The sequence below is a fragment of the Oryx dammah genome, unplaced genomic scaffold (assembly GCF_014754425.2).
Source record: "Oryx dammah isolate SB20612 unplaced genomic scaffold, SCBI_Odam_1.1 HiC_scaffold_27, whole genome shotgun sequence".
NCBI classification, from domain to species: domain Eukaryota; kingdom Metazoa; phylum Chordata; class Mammalia; order Artiodactyla; family Bovidae; genus Oryx; species Oryx dammah.
This window is the reverse complement of record NW_024070211.1, coordinates 124,318,188-124,340,010: the sequence shown is the minus strand read 5'-3', so window position 1 is coordinate 124,340,010 and position 21,823 is coordinate 124,318,188. Positions and strand designations below refer to the sequence as shown.

The following is a 21,823-nucleotide window of genomic DNA, read 5'->3' as shown; positions in this document are numbered from 1 at the left end:
ATGATGCTAAGTAGGAAAGCTAGCACCTGCTTCCCCATAGATTTTATGTGACATACTAAGAACTTTGAGGAGGAGGCAATGGCAACCCACTCCAGTACTCTTGCCTGGAAAATCCCATGGATAGAGGAGCCTGGTAGGCTGCAGTCCATGTGGTCGCTAGGAGTTGGACACGACTGAGCGACTTCACTTTCACTTTTCACTTTTCTGCACTGGAGAAGGAAATGGCAACCCATTCCAGTGTTCTTGCCTGGAGAATCTGCCGTCTTTGGGGTCGCACAGAGTCGGACACTACTGAAGCAACTTAGCAGAAGAACTTTGATGTTTATCTTGAGAATAATTGAGAACTCAGAAGAGTCTTCAAAGTAGAGGAGAGTTATAATACGATTTTGCTGTGCTCATGTGCTCAGTTGTGTCTGACTCTGTGTTACCTCGTGGACTGTAGTTCATCAAGCTCTTCTGTCCATGGGATTCCTCAGGCAAGAATACTGGAGTGGGTTGCCCTTTCCTACTCTAGGGCATCTTCCCAACCAGGGATTGAGCCCATAACTCCTGTGGCTCCTGTATTGCAGGCAGATACTTTACTCACTGAGCCATCAGGGATGCCCCAAAAATGGAGCTGTGGCAGCAATGGGGGACAGAGTGTATGAATGGAAAATTGGGAAAAGAGACATTAATTTATAAAAGCAATTCAGCTATGAACTACTAGGACTAGAACTATATAGAATATACTAGTGAAAGTATCTGAGAAAAACTTAAGGAAACAAAGCATAAGTCTTCATTGATTGACTTCACATGGGCATACTAACACCCTGGCTTCTGGCTTGGAACAGTTTTCTTTTATTAAAATAACATTCACAGAGCTTTGGAACACAGGATAAATAATAGGTTCAAGTGGTACCTATAATGGAAGATCATGGATTTGAGTTATGGGTTCAAAATACATAGCAGATATGTAGGTTGAGATGTCTGTGCACATGTTATACAGGGCTTCAACACTTGATGTGCAAAAGTCTGAGAGAGAGGAGGGAGGGAGACAGAAAAATTGTACTAGCTGTGGATGAGTTTCCTTGTTTCCTTCCTGTCATACAATGTGAGTTCTTTGTTATTTGGCTACAGTAGTTACTTGTTACTTTCCATGTTAAGGTTTTATTCTCTTCAGCATACCCCAAATCACTCTTCTTTATGATAACAAATGCTGTTAGTGATTCCTATAAATAGCAGACCAGATATAAGTGAGTAACAGATTGGTTCAGTTCAGTTCAGTTCAGTCACTCAGGTATGTCCAACTCTTTGAGACCCCATGAACTTTGAGACCCCCCTGGCAACATGCCAGGCTTCCCTGTCCATCACCAACTCCCAGCACTTACTCAGATTCATGTCCATGGAGTCAGAGATGCCATCCAACCATCCCATCCTCTGTCGTCCCCTTCTTTACCCACCTTCGATCTTTCCCAGCATCAGGGTCTTTTCAGATGAGTCAGATCTTCACATTAGGTAGCCAAAGTGTTGGAGCTTCAGCTTTAGCATCAGTTCTTCCATTGAATATTCAGGACTGATTTCCGTTAAGATTGACTGGTTTGATCTCCTTGCAGTCCAAGGGACCCTCAAGAGTCTTCTCCAACACCACAGTACCAAAGCATCTATTCTTCAGTGCTCAGCTTTCTCTATAGTCCAACTCTCACATCCATATATGACTACTGGAAAAACCATAGCTTTTACTAGATGGACTTTTGTTGGCAAAGTAATGTCTCTGCTTTTTAATATGCTGTCTGTGTTGGTCATAGCATTTCTACCAAGGAAAAAGCATATTTTAATGTCATGGCTACAGTCACCATCTGCAGTGAATTTGGAGTCCCCCAAAATAAAGTCTGTCACTGTTTCCATTGTTTCCCCAACTATTTGCCATGAAGTGATGGGACCAGATGCCATGATCTTAGTTTTCTGACTATTGAGTTTTAATCCAACTTTTTTACTCTCATCTTTCACTTTCATCAAGAGTCTCTCTAGCTCTTCTTTGCTTTCTGCTCTAAGGGTGGTGTCATCTGCATATCTGAGGTTATTCATATTTCTCCTGGCAATGTTGATTCCAGGTTGTGCTTCATCCAGCCTACCATTTTGCATGATGTATTCTGCATATAAGCTAAATAAACACAGTGACAATATACAGCCTTGATGAACTCCTTCCCCAATTTGGAACTGGTCTGTTGTTCCATGTCCAGTTCTAACAGTTGCTTCTTGACCTGTATACAGATTTCTGAAGAGACAGGTCATGTGGTCTGGTATTTCCATCTCTTTAAGAATTTTCTATAGTTTGTTGTGATCCACACAGTCAAAGCCTTTGGTGTAGTCAATAAAAGAGAAGTAGATGGTTTTCTGGAACTCTTGTGCTTTTTCAATGACCCAACGGATGTTGGGAATTTGATCTCTGGTTCCTCTGCCTTTTCTAAATCCAGCTTGAACATGTAGAAGTTCATAGTTCATGTACTGTTGAAGCCTGGCTTGGAGAGTTTTGAGTATTACTTTGCCAGCGTGTGAGATGAGTGCAATTTTATGATAGTTTGAGCACTCTTTGGCATTGCCTTTCTTTGCGATTGGAATGAAAACTGACCTTTTCCAGTCTTTGGCCCCTGCTGAGTTTTCCAAATTTGCTGGCACACTGAGTGCAGCACTCTCACAGCATCATCCTTTAGGATTTGAAATACCTCAACTGGAATTCCATTACCTTCACTAGCTTAGTTCATAGTGATGCTTCCTAAGGCCCAGTTGCCTTCTTATTCCAGGATGTCTTGCTCTGGGTGAGTGAACACACCATTATGGTTATCTGGGTCATGAAGATCTTTTTTGTATAGTTCTTCTGTGTATTCTTGCCACCTCTTCTTAATATCTTCTGCTTCTTTTAGGTTCATACAATTTCTGTCCTTAATTGTGCCCGTCTTTGCATGAAATGTTCCTTGCGTGAAATGAAAACATTTCATCTTGCATGAAATGTTTGCATGAAATGAAAAGAGATGGTGTTAGAATAAAATTCCCCAATTAGATAGAATGTAATTTATACCTGGATGGGACTGGTATTTTAGCTCCAGGATTTATGGACAAGCCATCAGACAGTGCCCAAACCTACCCCCAGAATAATGCTGCTATACTGGCCTAACTCCTGCCACCACTAATATGTGCTTGACTGGTAATCCTCTCATAGCTTCATTGCTTGACAAGTCCACGCTGACAGACGTGTGTAATTGCTCTACTAATGACTGATCTTCAGTTGGCTTATAAGTCCCTTTATTTTGGAGTTGGTGTTATCAGAACAGATGACAAGTGTGTCATTTTGAGTCCCGAGAGTATAACAGATGCCCAGACTATATAAGCAATATCTTATCAAAGATATCAAGTATCTAAATGAATTCTTAGTAGTGAGAATGGCTTCAACATACTCAGCTAACATTCGTTTGTTGTTCAGTCACTGGTATCCATGAAAACAAAGCAGTTTGTCTACCAAGGTGAGTTTCAATTAGTCTTAAGTGAGAATATTCCTCATCAAACTTTCTAGAAATATCTATTATATAGAAACTAAACATATATTCTGCTACAACAACTAAAGTTAGACTACCTAAATGTGTTATTTAACAAAAATAAATGTAAGTGAGCAACAGAATTGAAGACAAACTAAAAGGGTGATAATGGAGAAAGAAGCAGAGGATACCCACACAAATACAAATGATCTATATAGTGACATAAAGAAGGAAAAGATCAGGGGGAGAAATAACTAAAGAATAAGAACAAAAGGTAAGAGGTGAATGTGTGGAATGATAGTCAAAAGATGACAGAAAGAAAGGGAAAATCTGCATATTTGAAGTGAAACACTTGGTTTGATTTTAAACAGCAGAAGCAACAATTCTGCTCTGTTATTAAAAACAAACTGGGTCAGCATTCCTCAGTAGATATTCCCATCTCTTAATATATTATCTTCAAAGATAGTTTCAAATATTTTGCTTGGGGAAAAAACACCCATTCCAATTTTAATTATCATTTTTAAACATGTTATCTTAGAGTGTTTGAAATAAAATTTTTTCTCATTATTTTTCATTCATACTTGTCAATCACACAATCTTTCACAACCATTTTGCAGCAAAACCTTTAAATCAATGATTATTAGTGCACATAATAAAGGAAGTAGACAACAGATTTTTTTTGTCTCTTATTTCTCTAGTTAAAGTAGAATTCAGTGTATTAATCTGCTATGGGAATATATGCTTGTGCTAAATATTTTTAGGGTAACCCACTTCTTATAGAAAACTTATGAAATAGTGTTTCTTCAGTGCAGGATCACTTAAAAGTTGCGCTCCCTTTAAATGGACTCATTTGGCCTCTCTTTTCCTTGGATTCATTGCTAGGCTACCATAATCCTTCATTGTTTGCCCTTAGTGAGTTGAATTTTCTCTATCAAGCAAGTAGACTTTGTCTTAACAAGTGGCATGCACTGGGGCAGGTACACGTTAGAAAACTGTCATGGGAAGTGTGATATTCTCTATTTTTCTATTAAATAATTATATTCTTGAGTACACATAGAAGCAGCATTTGAGTGAATGAAAATGCAGAGGTCATTAAAAATAGAACAGAATCTGGAAGGGTAATGTGAAGACTTTCTAATTGTTTCTAGATGATTTGGAAATATGATAGAAACATGTCTATTAGAAAGATTTGCAGAAGGAAAAGCTATTTATTTACTTCTTTTCCCACTTCCAGATTCTCAGTTAAGAATATATCCAGGTTGTGTTTATGCCATTCTTCGCAAGATGTTATATAATGGTTAGTGATTAATTAAACTTATTCCTTAATCCATGCCAACATTCTTATATATGTATATTTCCTGCAATAATTAAAAATAAACACAATACATTTGGTAATTTTTGACATACAAAAATGTCATAAGAACTTATATTGGTTACTTGCTATGTCTTATCTACTAGTACTGTTTTATAGTCCCGGGAAGAATACTAAATACTTTGCATATTGTAGTGATTTGCTTCCACTACACCAAATACTAACATTACTTTAACAAGAATTTCCATGGCTCATTATATAATTCAAGCGTTCATGAAATATAGTAAACTCTGAGTATATGCAACATTATGAAAAACAGAAAAGCAAAAAGACTTGTTATACTTATTCAGAAAGACAGTATTATAGTATAAGTACTGATAGAGTAGCAAAGATGCTTTGCTGAGCCTCTAAGGTTCAGAGATGTCAATAAACAGGAAGCAATATAAACTCAAAACCTATTGTTACTATACAATCCCCAGTGAAAACCAACTAAAAACAAGGGTTTGATTTACTTAAATATTTAACAAAAATTTATTGCAAGAGATATTTTTCACTGAATTTACAGTTTCAGGGAACATGGTACAAAACATAGTGCCATCAGCTTTGTCTAAACATTAAATAGGTGCAAATACACAAAGATTAAAAAAAATGAAGGGCATACTTTACAACATAAATTACAGTACTATAAATATATTTTATATACATTATACATACTCTTAAGACATCATTTTGATATACAGCATAGATTATATTGATTTTCAAACTATTCAGTGCCTTAATAATATTATATATCAGAAGCTTAAGAATTTATTTGCATCATTATACTTATAGTAAGTGATTTCATATCAATGAAGCCATATTTTCGCTAGTTTATTTCCACCATTTAAATAGGCTATTATCCACTTAATGAGCATTAACACATATGGCAGTAGTTTTCACATGGATATTTTCTTTCCCTCTCATGGTGATGACTAGAACAGGGGCTGCAGTGGGATGACTGTAGGGTGCGGGGAGAGCAGCGAAGGGAAGAGGGCATGGGGCAGAGGTGGGAAAGCCAGATGGCTAGGATGAAGGACTGAAGCTGGGATGATTGGCACCTGAGGAGGAGCAACAAAAGTTGGCTGACTCCCAGGACAAAGCCTCGGGCCTATTGGTCCTACTGAGATCTGAGGTAATGATGTTCTGGTGAGAGCTGGGACCTGGGACAGAAACTGTTGGTGTGGTTGAAGTACTTTAAAGGTTCCTGCAGCTGCCGCTGCAGCTGCGGCTGCAGCAGCTGCCGCATGCTGTTGTAAAACAGTGTGGTGGATAGTAGTGACAGAGGTAGAGCACAGGGGCTGCTGCAAAGGCAAAGGCTGCAGAGGTGTGCTGGGGGGTGCGAGGGCGGCTGGAGGAGAAGTGAACTTGACCTTGTTGGCCAGCATGTTTGGTGGTATGATGTGCTGGTATACTTCACATGGTAGATTTTTGAACTTGTCATGGTTTTCTATCGGAATCAATAATGCCTGTTCTGGTAAAGCGAATGGAGCCAGGATCTGCTCTGTTGTTACAAAGGTATGGCCACTGACATGTGCTTCTTTGAATGGCAATGGTGGTTGTGCATTAAGGATTCCTGAATTAAAACACAGCCACTCCGTTGATGCCTCATTCATCTTGCCTTGTGGAAGGGCTTCAGCCAGTTCATAATGACAAAGGTATGATTTAGGTTGTGACTGTCTAAAGTTCCTTTCAATATTAGGCACCTTGAAAGGAATTTGCTTTTCACTGACATTTGTATCCTCACTTCTTTCTTTGTGTTCAAGCAAGGTACTGTCTATTTCTTCTTTTGCTGGGGCACTAACTGTATAGGTTGATGTGGTGGGTTCACTGGAAATCTCTGACAGTTCACCAGAAGTGGTCTCCATTACAATTTGCTTAGTTTCATCATTGGTTTCAGAAGGAAGAGGGCTGCTGGTGGGCAAAGCCAGTTTATTTTCTACTTGGTCTAGTTGTTCTGAGTACCTTTTGACATCTGCAGTTTCCTGTGCCTTTACTTCCTCTTTTCTGTCTTCACTTATTATTTTACCCTGGTGATGTAAGGAAGAATTGCCTTTCTTGGGATAATCTGTTTTCTCTTTGAGTTCCAAAGCTTCAAAACCCATGTGGAATCGATTTCTTTTTCTCTTCTGTTTCCTCTTAGGTTTGCAAGGAGCAGAAGCACGATGTGACCTCAAGAATTCTTCTGGTAGATAATTTTGTCGATTTAAACTTTCGTCTGAAGAATAAGAATATGAATGTTGTCTACGTTTTCGATGGCATCTTTCTGATTCATTAATGAGAGAATTATAGCCTCTTTTAACAGCCTGGCTCTGACTCATGCATTTCATTTCATTCTGAAGAACTAGGCATCTGTGATCATGACTACAGCTGGACATTTTAGCTTTCCAACTACAGTATGTTCTGGAGTATGTTAAATTATGTTTTGCAGAATGTATCACTGTTGAATTGGATTGTCCATTTAAGACAACTGAGCTGTTTTTACAGTAGTTTTTAGAACTGATGATATTATTGTATTCAGTGTTCCAGGTTTTACACGTTTCTTCATTTTCACTGAAGTATATGGATGTAGATTTGGGCCTTTTATCAGGTAATTGTTGTGAGTCCAATAGTTGTTCTGCAGTTAAATACTGTTTTTCTGAAATTGTTTCCAGTAGTTTTTTTCTAGTTGTATCAGTGTAACTATTTTCTGTTTCCATTTTGAAATGAGTTTCTGATTCTTTGGTTTTCTCTCCATAATTATGGTGACATAACTTTCTTTTTTTCTTTCTTCTACTTTTATGGAACCAGCGTTCATGAGTATTTTTCAATCTTATTTTGCTGTATTTCCCATCTAGAGCATCTGGCTTTATCTTATTTTTAGTAAAAGTATATTTTTTTGTTTTTCTGATCCTACAGGAAATATTTTTATACCTCTGACCCATACTCTCATTTTTTCCAGAATCACAGCTATTGGAGACAGTATCATCAGTCAAATGAGAAATGACTTGGGTATGTCCATTGCTGCTACCTCCAATTTCATAATCAGTGAATCCTGCCATAGATGTATCCTTGCAATCCAAAACTGGGTTCTTGTAAATTTCTTCTCCCTTCTGCTGAGAAGAAAGATCACTTAAAGGCAGTTTATTTTTATCTAGCTTGTTGTTTAATTTTGTGGACTTGAAATCAAAACAGAGAGGATTACAGCTATAGGAAATTGATGGTTGAGTGGTTGTATATGTCAGCATTTCTGATGGCCACTGAAGAACTGTGGATCCATCTTTGTTAAGTACAGGTATAAATGGCTCACATGGTCTTTTATATAAATCTTTTTTTTTATGTAAGGTTATATTATCCTCTTCAGAATTTACAGGGGTCAACACGTCCAGACCGTGATTTTTATTTTCAACTTCATTCGTGGATGTCACATTGCCCTTAACAGTTTCCTTGGTGGTAGCCTGCAAAGACATGTTGTCATTAGCTATATCAAGAACTATGAATTTATTTCCTAGCAATTCAGAAGTGTTACCATTTATAGGTATGTCTTCATTAAGAACATCTTCTGGTGAAATCTGATCTGCTGAAGGGACTGAAATTTGATAATTATCTGCATCAGATGATGAAGGGAGCTGAAACTGGCAAAATGGAGGTAATAATAATGGATCTTTTTCACTAGAAACTTCTTTCATCACTTGAGTTTGAGTAGTTTCTTTGTCAGTGCACATTCCCTCTGGTGGATGAAAAGAGTTTGCTTTCTCCACGGAATTCAAAAGCACATCTGTTGGTGAAGATAGTTGAAGATGACAAGCACCCGGGACAAATCTACTTTTTCTGCTAAATCCTTTTTCCGCAGAGGCATCATCATTGTATTCAGAGAAGGCTGCAGCTGAGGACTCCAGTTTCACGGATGCTTTCTTTGGAAATGCAAAAGAAAAGCCAGTTTTGTGTCTGTGAATCCCCTGGGCTTGATCTTCAAGTTGGTTATTTTTGGCCATATAACTCTTTGTGTTTTCTGGATCTGCAGCAAGAGTGGTCACATCTTTAGCCTTCTCTTGGCTATGAATCAAAGTGCATTTAAAATCTTCCTGGTTATTAACTGAATCCACAACAGCTCTTTGGGAAATTTCATTACAATTTTCTCTCACAGTAACGGTCGTTGACTTGAACATAGGACCACTTCCAGGAGCGCTACAGAAAGAAACAAAAATATGTTTTCAGATAAGACACTTTTGAGGAAAAACAAGCATTTACATCTTAGAAATGTCATCATAAGATTTCTTTCAAGTTCTTAAATCTTTGTAAGATAATTACTTTCATGTAGTGCAATTGACTTCCATAGTATCGCAATTTAATTTAGTTATTGGATATCGTTTGGGATCATTTGGAGATGACCTCTTGAAGTTACTTTTACAGCTACTAATAGAAATGGTCAAAGACTTTTAGTCAGTGTTTCCAGAATAAAAATGTTTCTTTACCCCCATCAGTGACACTTTGGAATACATAATTCTCTTAAGAAATCCTTTTAATTCACAAATACTTAATATCATTGGTCCTATATGGAGAATATGAAGGAAGTTAAAACAAAAACTCTCAGTCATGATGTAAACAAGACTGGGAATTCAGTTTCAACAATTCAACCAATGCTCATCGAGTGTCTATCAAGACTCGGTGATATGCTCAATGAGAGCTTTAAGTCTTTTGAAATTGCCATTCTCAATATTTAAAAATTATCCTGAAGTTATTCATTATACCATTATATAGAATAAATATAGGTTGTGTTTTCCATTTATTTGGCATCACAGGATACCATAAATAGTGAGTTTTTATAAAAAGAACTATACTGTCCAGCACATAAAGATCTAACTAAATATCATCTTTGCCCCAAGAGAATCATGCTGTGCAGAATTTCCCCTGCTTTTCTAAAATGTTAGTTTCTGAGAGGTAATAAATGGTCTCAAATTTTTTAATCAAATTATTTATTTAAACTTTAACACAATGTACTGGTTCATTGTCTTGTATGACAGAAAGAAACATCACTAATTCTTAATTTGCATCTCATTAGAGGCACCAAATTATTGGGAAAAATGTGTGTGTGTATGTAAGGTGAAATATGTACTGTATGCTAAGAAAAGTAACTTAGATAAGAAGTTTTGCTTCTTCTGTACATGTCTTATTATCAAGTCTATTTCTCTTAAAATATACTTTACATTTGCAAAGGCTACTTATAGGACATTAAATTACATAGGTACTATAATAGTCTGAAATGTAAACTTGCACTTGTATAATTTTTCATTTTTTACTGCACAGAATAAAAATACCTGGTTGGTATAATTGAATAGCAGTTATGTTTGGTTTTAACAGTTCACTATAGGATTCCAGATTGATTTACACTTTACTTTGACTTTTAAAATCTGACATCTCAAACAATGTTTTGATATGTCATTATCCCCTAACACTATTTCTCTTTCTCCTTCCATATGTATTCTTAAAGATCATTTCAAATAAAAGTTCTCCAAATTTTCAATTAAAAAATTACTTCCTCTTAGAACTCTACTTATAACAAGGGCTATGAGATGGTGCTTAAATCTCTTCTTCAATCAAATGTTTTGAATTTCACTGAGATAGAATGGCTTTCTATTAACACAAATTGATTAATGATGTAAAATTAATTTTTAGAAACTAAAGTTGCAGCAATTTGGCTTTTTATTGAAATGTGCATTAAACAGGTGTTTGCCTAAATCTCAAATTCAGTTTACTGTTCACAGGACACAGAAAGTTATGAAAATGTGATTGTCTTATTCTGGGTACAGAAATAAATATATTTGTGTCCTTTATTCATTTCCTTTTTTGTCATCATATTTTAAGAAAACATTTTACTGCACACTCACCATACAGTTTCCTTTCTTAGCTCAGCCAGCTTGTGCAGGCGTTGGAGTGCCTTTTCCTGTTTTCTTTCATCTTTCCTGGATTTAGATGCTACATTTCGAGCAAACTCCCTTTGTTTCAGTTCTTTGAGCCTCTATTAAAAAATACGAAAATGATTAATAGCATTTGAGTCTATAGTAATGTCAAAGTCACTATTATTGTTATTGAAATTTTCTAATGCATCATCTTTGATCTCATCTAAGGAAAGTACAGCACTTGTGACAATCTACTTCTAACAAGATATGTTCTTGCATTTTTGGCTTGTAAAAAAAGTGCCCAAACACATCCTTACATGGTATTAAAAGGTATACCTATGCCTTAATAAACTGGAAATTTATCTTTGCTTATCGATTGTTGCCTGCCAAGGTTCTCTGCCTAATTCAGATGAAGTGTTGGAGTCTTATGCATGTATGTGTGCTAAAGTCCCCCAGGTTCCTCTGTTCATGGGCTTCTCCAAGCACGAATACTAGAGTGGGTTGCCATATTTTCCTCCAGGGGATCGTCTCAACTCAGGGATTGAACCTGTAACTCTTACGACTCCTGCATTGTCAGGCAAGTTCTTCACCACTAGCACCATTTGGGAAGCTGTTGGAGTCTTAAAAAAAAAAAAAAAAAAAACTAATTTTTTAAAACAAATCCATTAGCTTGTGTATTTTAGTTATGTGTAATAAATTCCATCATTTTAAAATTTGTATTAGAGTACAGTTGCTTTACAATATTGTGTCACTTTCTACTGTGCAGGAAAACTAGTCGGCCATTTGTATACATATATCCCCTCTTTTTTGGATTTCCTTCTTATTTAGGTCACAAAAGAGCAGTAAGTAGTTTCTTGTGCTATATGATATGTTCTCTTTAGTTATCTTTTTAAACATAGCAATGTATATATATATCAATTCCAATCTCCCAATTCATCCCACCCCTCCTTCCTTTCTTGGTGTCTTACATTTGTTCTCTATGTCTGTATCTCTATTTCTGCTGATATGCTCTATATTAGAAAGGTATCTGATCTTTTTCATATTTTCTGAGAAGAGTAAATGTCTTACATGAATCTACAAGTCAAATTCCCACTAATAATGTGATTTAAAATAATCCCATCCCTCAAATATCAGGAATATTTCTCAAATAATTCAAGATCTAGGAAGAAAATTAACAGTATTATTGTGAAAATTCTTTTTACATTGAGCATATGTTCATCCTTATTAAAGGAGCTGAGATTTGGGATTGTAGGACAGAAAAATAACATGTCAAGTTGAATAGAATTGATAAATAGCCATGTATGTGGCATTATTTAGGAGATACCAAAGCGGTCCCATGCCCCAGATATTTTCACTATAGTCTTTCACAGAAACAGTATACAGCCATTAAAAACTTTAAAACATTTTTTTTAAGTACTGTATTTTCCTGTGGAATTCATGTCATTCCATCATGACACATCAGTCTTAAAATAGGAATTTAAGAGAATAAAGCATATACTAATCACATTTCCATGAAGTGATTGAACAAAACTTTGAGATAATTTGCATTGACATATTTGTTAGGGAGTCTATTTAGAGCTGAATTTAAATAAAATTAAGACCATGTCATAAATGTCTAACTTGTTCTGCAGCTCCTGCTGCTGCATCACTTCAGTTGCGTTCAACTCTGTGCGACCCCATAGACGGCAGCCCACCAGGCTCCGCCGTCCCTGGGGTTCTCCAGGCAAGAACGCTGGAGTGGGTTGCCATTTCCTTCTCCAATGCGTGAAAAGTGAAAGTGAAAATGAAGTTGTTCAGTCATGCCCGAATCATAGCGACCCCATGGACTGCAGCTTACCGGGCTCCTCCGTCCATGGGATTTTCCAGCCAAGGGTACTGGAGTGGGGTGCCAATCATAAAAGTAAAATTTTGATATATTATCACATTGATATAACAAAAATAGCTGCAATTTTATAACACATATTCAACCATTTATTGTTTTTGAAAATATGTAGAATTAGAGTATAATAGGGCAAGAAAGTTTTAATTCTAAATTTTAAATGTTCATGGTCTTGGTTATCTCTGTCTCCTAAAATCTTGAGGTCATATCAAAATTCATTCAACAAATCGATCACCAGCTGTGGTTACTCTGTTAAATGGCTAGGATATTTTTAGAAAGGTAAAAGATATATTTTTACCTTATCTGGTGTGTTAGTGTGTGTGTGTGTGTGTGACTATATGTGTGGACAAGTGAGTGTATATTTATATACATTTCACAAAAATAGGGAGAAAAGGCACACAGGAAAAGATAATGGCAATCAGTGGTTGAGGAAATCTTTTTGTGACCTATGAAGACAGTAAAGGGGTGCACCCAAAATCCCTGGTCAGGCTCCTGAGAAAAGCCACACCTGATTTGGGTTTTAAAGGATGTAAAAAAATGAAGAAGAAGGGTTGAATGTTGGAAGTGGAAGGATATTTCAGGGGAAATAAAACAGTTTTGTATAACACAGAAATAAGAGCATGCAGATTCTGAAAAAATGCATGATTTAAAGAAGCATGGCTACAGCAGATTGTATGTGTGGAAGTAGCAAGACTTAATGAATTATAAGGTCCAACCATTTCCTGGGGTACACTGTCTAACATATGACTTAATGTGACTATAGAAAACATTAAGGAGAGTTTAAACAATTTAATGTCACAATAGGATTTTATTTTGTTTTGCCATGATACAATTTTCATTTTATTAAGATTCTTTTGGCATTGGTATGCATGAAATTTTGCCATGGAGTAAAATTAAAGACAAAGTGACGAATAAATAGAATTTTGCAATGAACCAGCTAAAAACATTAAAAACCTTTTCTAAAGGAGTTGCAGTGGAGAGAAAAAGTAGAATTAGTGATTTATTGGGTGTGCATAATTGAATGACCTAAAGGATATGCATTACCTTTACTGAGAAATAACACCTGCCATTTTAACAAACAGACAGTCAATCAAGATAGGGTTTGGGTTAGGAGGAGGGTGCTAAGAGAGAATCTGAAGAAAACAGAAGATAAATTCTCTAAAATAAACATTTTAAAAATCAAAGTGCCAAGTGAAATAGAGCAAGAATGCTGCAATATCAACTAACATTCAAAGTTTTTAAGTTCTATTTATATATAGCAATATTTTAGCAATCAGACATAATTTTTCCTACTAGATCCTTTGGGAAGCTGATACAATTAAGAAAAATAGATGACTATTTTTAATAAAATTTTTAGAATAAATGTTAATTTCTGTTATATATGTTATATATGTATATATATATGCAAATTAAAAGTATAATGCTTCTAACAAAAAGTAAAGCTTTTCTAAAGCAAATATATGAAATTGCTAGGAATCCATTGTTTACAGTTTCAAATTAACCATTATGATTTTACTTAATCCATTTCTACTGATATAATAGTTAAATATCAAGGAGTCTGTCAATTTTCAAATGCCAAAACAGTTGTGGTATAGCTGTGAAATAACTGAGTGATTGACATGGCAGAATCAGCTTCTAAATGATGATCTAGAGAAGAATGCAAATGTTGTTTTTGTATTGCAGAGGTTGTCAGTTCAGTTCAGTTCAGTCACTCAGTCATGTTCGAATCTTTGCAACCCCATGGATTGCAGCATGCCAGGCCTCCCTGTCCATCATCAACTTCCTAGCTTGCTCAAACTCATGTCCATTGAGTCAGTGATGCCATCCAACCATCTCATCCTCTGTTGTCCCCTTCTCCTCCTGCCTTCAATCTTTCCCAGCATCAGGTTCTTTTCAAATGCGTCAGTTCTTCACATCAGGTGGCCAAAATACTGGAGTTTCAGCATCAGCATCAGTCTTTCCAATGAATATTCAGGACTGATTTCCTTTAGGATGGACTGGTTGGATACACCAAATATACATTCAAGTGTTCCTATTGATCTCAATCTCCCTCTATATACATAAAATTTTTCTTATCTCGGTGATAGACTTCCTAATATCACGGTAAATAAACTTGACTAATATTTAGGGACTACTTAGTTGTAGAGGTTATATATGCTGTGTGTGCTCAGTCATGTCCGACTCTTTCTGACCCTATGGACTGTAGCCTGCCAGGTTCCTCTGTTCACAGAATTCTCTGGGAAAGAATACTAGGAGTGGGTTGCCGTTTCCTTCTGCAGGGGATCTTCATGACCAAAGATCAGATTGGAGTCTCATCCACCTTCTGCATTGGCAGGCAGATTATTTCACCACTGATCCACCTGGGAAACTGCAGAGGTTATAGGTCTGGCCAAATACTTTGGTCAGTTTTAGGATAGAATTTATCAGTCTTTATAGCCTTTCTTGCATTTTTATGCAGCAAAATAAAGTCCTACATAATATTTTATAACTATAAGAGTAATTTTGAAAGGTAAAAAAATAGAAACCAAGTGAATTCTTCTGAGAATGCCAAATGGAAAGAAAACTTAAGTTCCACACAAAGGAATATACAAGATTACACCAGTGAGACTTATGGAAATATTAATGTTATTTCAAAAGCCTCCTCAACAATTTATTGAGAATCACAATTAAAAAATTCTTGGTGATAAATGTCAAGACAGGAATGACAGTCAGCAAGAATCAGAAAATTAAAAGTATGTTAAAAGGAACGTGTGGGTGGATGTGGTCTGTCTACTGCACTGCAAAACAAATTGTAGTGTATGCTCACATATAATTCAATATATACTTTGAAAATATGCACTAAAAAAAGAAAAAACAGAAATCAATATTCTTTGGTTATGATACCATCTCAGAGGGTTTATTCTACTTTCCCACTGATTTACTTTTCTTAGTCTATAGAGAAACAGAATCTCACAAGGGCAACACAAGGTCATTAATCCTCAGATATGGTCTCAGGAAAACCCATGGAGTTGGATGGTTGGGAAAGTTATATCAATCCTGGCTTCAAGTTAGTGATGGTGTTTAGAGAGTGGCAAAGGTTTAATCAATGTGAGAAATAGAGAAAAAGCAAGAGAGAGAAAAATAACACTTAAAAGACTCATCAGTTTCTGTGCAAACATTTAGATAAATTACATTGTTTTACAATTGCAAACCAAAGTTTCATGAACATTCTTATATGTATATTGTGTACACCTATCTAATTACACCCAAAAGACAGGTTCCTACAAGGAATACTAAAACAAAAGATCAAAATGCACTTTTTGAGATTTTCCAAACCACTGTACATAGCCTTATACCATCATTGTACTGCTCCCAACAGTATATGAGAATATATACCTTATCCAATACTGGGCAGCATCCCTCAAAATTTGTTTAATTTAGAGGGATGACAGTCAACAAGTGATATATTATATACATTATGATATACTTATTTACAGTCAATAAGTGATATATGATTTAATGTTTTGCTATAATTCATTTGCTTACTAGGAAGTGGAAATATTTTTACATACATATCAGCCACCTGTATGTATTTCTTCATTTAAAATTAATACTGTTCCTTAAAATTTATTACACAGTATTACATACATTAATTTGAAAATAAGCATGAAAGCAAACAGAGCTAGCCTTATTATCCATATTTAGAGATGACAAAACTAAAGTTAAGCAAATTTTAGACTTGTTCACAGTTGTGTGCAAGTGGTAGAACCAGACTGGAATCAGGATTTCCAGGAACATTTCATATGATTTATCTCCTATGTTTACTCTGCAATATTTTATTCAAGATGCCTAACTCTTTAGGTCAGGTTCATTGGGATGTATTGCAAATATTCATTTATCTTTCAGTAAATACTTCAGGAAAGTCCATTACCTGTCAGCTGTTATTCTAAGCATTGTTGATATATCTGTGACAAAGGAGGATAAAAGCTCTGTTCGTTGCATGAATTTTTTGTCATAGTTGAGAGAAACGTACATTAAAACTTATAAATAAGTCAGTTGTAAAGTACAGTAGATAGTGAAAAGTGCTATGGATGGAATGAATTTAAGCTGAGGGTGTAGGAAATAAGGGCTTCCCGGGTGGCTCAGATGGTAAAAAATCAGCCTCAATGGGGGAGACCTGTATTCGATCCCTGTGTTGGGAAGATCCTCTAGAGGGCATGGCAACCCACTCCAGTATTCTTGCCTGGAGAATCCCCACGGACAGATGAGCCTGGCAGGCTACCGTCCATGGGGTCACAATTTCAAATAGAGTGATTAGGTAAGGTTTTTTATTAGGCTTATTCTCTATTTCTGTTTTAAAAATTACCACAAATTTAACAGCTATAAACAGCATGCATTATTATCTCCATATTTCTGTAGATGAATATGCCTGTTCTGTGCTCAATCAAGTTGTTGATCAAGATGTTTTCTCATCTGGAGACTTGTGTTGGAAAAAAAATCATCTCACAACCTCCCTAAGGTTGTTGGTAGATTTAATTTCCTTGTGTCTGTGGGACTGAGAACCCCCGCTTCATACTAGCTGTGAGCCAGGGCTACTCTGGTTAACACTCTGCCCACTCTGCTGGTAACAGAGGGCCTACAGAATGCCATTTCCATCATTATGGTACTCCACATTTATGATCATTGCTCTGATTAAGAAACTCTCTTCACAGCAAAGAAAGAAAAAGTGTGGAAGTGGGCCCATGCTCATAGAATTCACTGGTCTTACCATGTTCCCCACTGTTTTGAAGTAGCTGGTTTGAAGAAGGGAGGTATGACCTTTAGAAGGCTCAGTTATATCTAGAGTTAAATTACTAGGTGTCGATACCTAGCAGGGCTGGAGCAATGTTCTCCAAGAGGCTGTATGTCCTCTGAATTAGTGTCCAATATATACTGCTTTTTTTTTTGGCATAACCAGGACTGAAGGATTCAAATATCAAGGGGTGGAAACTGAAGTGGCGTCACTTACTACTACCCCTAGTGGTCCACTAGCAAAATGTTTGATTTCTGTACCCACAAACATGTTTTTCTGTCCTAGAAATCTTAGTTCCAAACTGGAGAATTCCACCCAGGAGATATATCAATATTCCATTGAATTGGGAATTAAATTTTTTACTTTGCTGCTTTGGGCTTTTTATACTGAATCAACCTGCAAAGAAGGGTGGTGCTGTGCTGGGTGAGATGACTTTTCCTGATCACCAAGGAGACAACGAACTACTAGCCACAACAGTGGTGAGGAAAGTTGTCTGGAATACAGGAGCTCCCTTTTGGTGTCCTAGAGTTATCATGCCCTGTGATTAAAGAAGGTCAAGGAAAAAATACAACAACTCAATTCAGACAGTACTAGTAATGGTCCAGTCCCCTCAGGAATGAAGGCTTGAGTCATTCCATCATGGAAAATACCATGATCAGCTAAGATGCTTGTTGAGAGCAAAGGGAATGAGTAGTAGAATAAAGCAGTTATAAATATCAACTATGATCACATGACTAGTTATATTAATTAATCTAATTGTCATGGGTATTTCTTCCTCATTTAGTTATGAAATACATATACATTTTCTTTCTTCATTTATTCTGTTATCATATAAGATATATTGAATTTATATCAGAGTATATAACTAACAGGATTGCAAGAAAAGCTAACATTACTGAAGAATTTTAATCCTCTTCTGGGGAGAAAATTAGTGCATTTTCAGTTGTATAAAGAATGTGTTTATTTTAGGAAGCATATTACCTATTGTTGTCTTTGTTTAGACATTCCGTAAAATTTAAGGGGAGAAGGAAATGGCAACCCACTCCGGTACTCTTGTCTGGAAAATCCCATGGATGGAGAAGCATGGTAGGCTACAGTCCATGGGGTTGCAAAGAGTCCAACATGACTGAGCGACATCACTTTCACTTTCACTTTCAAGGGGATATCATGAGTTTGAGCAAGCTCCAGGAGTTGGTCATGGATAAAGAAGCCTGGTCTGCTGCATTCCATGGGGTAGCAAATTTGGATATGACAGAGCGAGTGAACTGAACTAAAGGAGATATCTATGGGTGCCAAATTGATGAGGGAAAGACTTAAGATAGTTAACTGTGTGTGTCAAGCTGGCTAGGCCACAGAACCCAGCTATTTGGTCAAATACCAGACTAGATGTTAGACACCACTGTGAAGAAATTTTTTAGATGAGATTAACATTTAAATCAGTATATTTTAGATACTAATCTCATCTAAGATCATTTTTACATGAGATAAACTTTAAATCAGATAAGTAATAAGATTTATTCCTTAAATCCTAGTAAAGCAGATTACTCTCCATAGTGTGGGTGGGCTTCATTCAGTCTGTTGCAGACAGCCTTTAGACTTTAGACTACAACATCAGCTCTTTCTTAGGTTTCCAACCTGGCAGGTTTTGGACTTGTCATCTTCCACAATACGTAAGCCAGTTCTTCAGAAGAAGTGAACAGACAGAGAGAGACTGATAGATAAATAGATATATTCTATTAGCTCTATTGGCTTCCCTCATAGCTCAATTGGTAAAGACCTGCCTGCAATGCAAGAGACCCGGGTTCGATTCCTGGGTCGGGAAGATCCCCTGGAGAAGGCAATGGCACCCCACTCCAGTACTCTTGCCTGGAGAATCCCATGGATGGAGGAGCCTGGCAGGCTACAGTCCATGGGGTCACAAGAGTCAGATGCGACTTAGTGACTAAAGAGAGAGAGAGAGACTAGCTCTGTTTCTCTGGCAAACCCTGATTAATACAGGTTTTCACCAGAAGATGGGTATCTAGATGATATTTGTGGTGAACAATGCAAATTGCCTTCACATTATATCCTGAAAATGAAAGTGAAGTTGCTCAGCCGTGTCCGGAGTGGGTTGCCATTTCCTTCTCCAGGAGATCTTCCCTCCCCAGGGATTGAACCTGGGTCTCCTGCATTGTAGGCAGACACTTTACCATCTGAGCCACCAGGGAAGGCTACATTATATATTACATCCTTCTAATTCATTAGGTGAATTCCAATGTTGGGGGAGGGACAGGAGGATATTCAATTCAAATAATAAACATTTCAACCTCCCTGAAATGTGTGGTCATGTGACACAAGCCTCATTAATTGTAATTAATTGTAAGCAGATGCCTCTGAGGAGCATGTACCTAAAAAACAAGTCTCATTTAAAATATATATATATATTTTTAACTATGTTTTTCACTTCATACCCATGTGTAATTGTGAGTCTTAGATGAGAAACAACCATCTTTTCAGCTGCAAGGCTGTCAGCTTGACAGAGAAGGCCTAGATTCTGAAGATAGCAAAGCAAAAAATAAAAAAGACTCCCTGTCCCCTAATAGCATCTTTGAATTATGTGTTATACTAGGATGGATTACCTATGTAGCTTGTAAAAAAAAGCAAAAAAAACAAAAGCCAACTTTACCTGATTTTACTTTCATTTGCAGCTGAATGAAATCTTAGCTTTATATACTGACTTACTAGATGTGTGACTGGATAATTAATTTCATATTCTTAGAAATTTCTTCCCTCAGATGAAGTTGCTGATGATATCTAAAGTTCATTCTAGTTTCTACATCCCAAGATTGGCGTTTTCAATGTCATCTTTTAAGATGAACTTAGTTTTTACCAAATAAAATGTGTATTTAGAACAATAATAGTAATTACTTTGTTAAGTGTTTTCTTCACTACACGTAAATCCATTACTCCTTTAAACGGGCTCAATACTTCTGTTCCTATTTTCATATACCTTAGTAAGTCAATATTTTGCCCAATATTTCTGTTTCCACAGGCTTAAGATTTCCTTTAAATTCCTGAGAGTTGTTTCTATCAAGAACTATTTAATGGTTTTTGAAAAATCTGAGTCTGCTTTCTATCTTATACAGAGTAATACCTTCAAAGAATTACAACTCAATCACCATCTCTATTTCCTGAATCAATTTATCTCTCTTGGAAGACAGCACACACTAGGTTCTATTAGAATGTTAGCAAATATATTTCTGCAGGGAGGTTAAGATATTCAAGTGAATGGTATCACACTTCAATGTATAATTTCCTTCTAGTCATTATCTAATCAATGGTTTTAAGCAGAGTGAACCTGTGGAAACTTCTTTTTAAAATTTATTTTCCCATTACTATCATGAATGCATATCTTTTGGACTTTTCTCTTGGCAGCTTTAGAGGCATCTAATCTCTTAATGGCATATCAGATCGGAACAATATCTTTCCCCAAGGCCTCTCATTCTTTGGATTCCATTAACTGAAGTTTCTCTTTATGGACAAAAACTCATTCTATTTCTAATATAAAAGTCTTTGCAATCTGTATGTGTTATGTCTAAAACTGATTTTTCCAACCATTCAGTTCATTTTCTTAAGTGCTGGATCAGAAGTGTCTTGCACATTGTAAGTACTCATGAATGCTTGTCAAATTGAATTGGCACAGGATTGCAGTGATTAACTTCTCATACAATAGGAGGCTTTGAAAATTTGTTAGCAAAAATCTCAGTAAGATCTTTGGTATACAGACAAAGCGATGGAAACTTGAATCTAAGAAATATTGACACTTTTATTTTAAAAAATACACAAACAACTTCAGTAGCCAAAAGTACATTTAGAATTATGGTTCAATTTCATAAGGAAATACCATGCAGCTACTAAAGACCCTCTTTTTTATTATTTAAATTTATTTATTTTAATTGGAGGCTAATTACTTTACAATCTTGTATTGGTTTTGCCATATATAAAGAACCTCTTGATGAAAGTGAAAGAGAAGACTGAAAAAGTTGGCTTAAAGCTAAGCATTCGGAAAACAAAGATCATGGCATCTGGTCCCATCACTTCATGGCACATAGATGGGGAAACAGTGGAAACAGTGGCTGACTTTGTTTTTCTGGGCTTCAAAATCACTGCAGATGGTGATAGCAGCCATGACATTAAAAGACGCTTAACTCCTTGGAAGGAAAGTTATGACCAACCTAGACAGCATATTGAAAAGCAGAGACATTCCTTTGTCAACAAAGGTCCATCTAGTCAAGGCTATGGTTTTTCCAGTGGTCATGTATGGATGTGAGAATTGGACTGTGAAGAAAGCTGAGCACTGAAGAGCTGATGCTTTTGAAGTGTGGTGTTGGAGAAGACTCTTGAGAGTCCCTTGGACTGCAAGGAGATCCAACCAGTCCATCAGAAGGAAATCAGTCC

At 36.4% G+C, this 21,823-nt stretch overlaps 1 protein-coding gene and 1 non-coding gene across 2 annotated transcripts in view; both read right to left on the bottom strand.

Annotated features, from left to right (window-relative positions):
* Positions 1-5,323: 5,323 nt before the first annotated feature.
* ZNF804A (zinc finger protein 804A) overlaps positions 5,324-21,823 on the bottom strand; it is a 69,563-nt gene continuing 53,063 nt past the window's right edge. The window contains exons 2-3 of the mRNA XM_040227941.1: positions 10,725-10,855; positions 5,324-9,024 (exon numbers count right to left, since the gene is read on the bottom strand). Of these exons, the coding sequence (XP_040083875.1) occupies positions 5,793-9,024; positions 10,725-10,855 (3,363 nt within the window). The 3' untranslated portion in view covers positions 5,324-5,792. The remainder of the gene's footprint in view (positions 9,025-10,724; positions 10,856-21,823) is intronic.
* Positions 19,522-19,593, bottom strand: TRNAC-ACA. The gene has a single exon. It is a non-coding gene; the product is annotated as a tRNA-Cys (tRNA).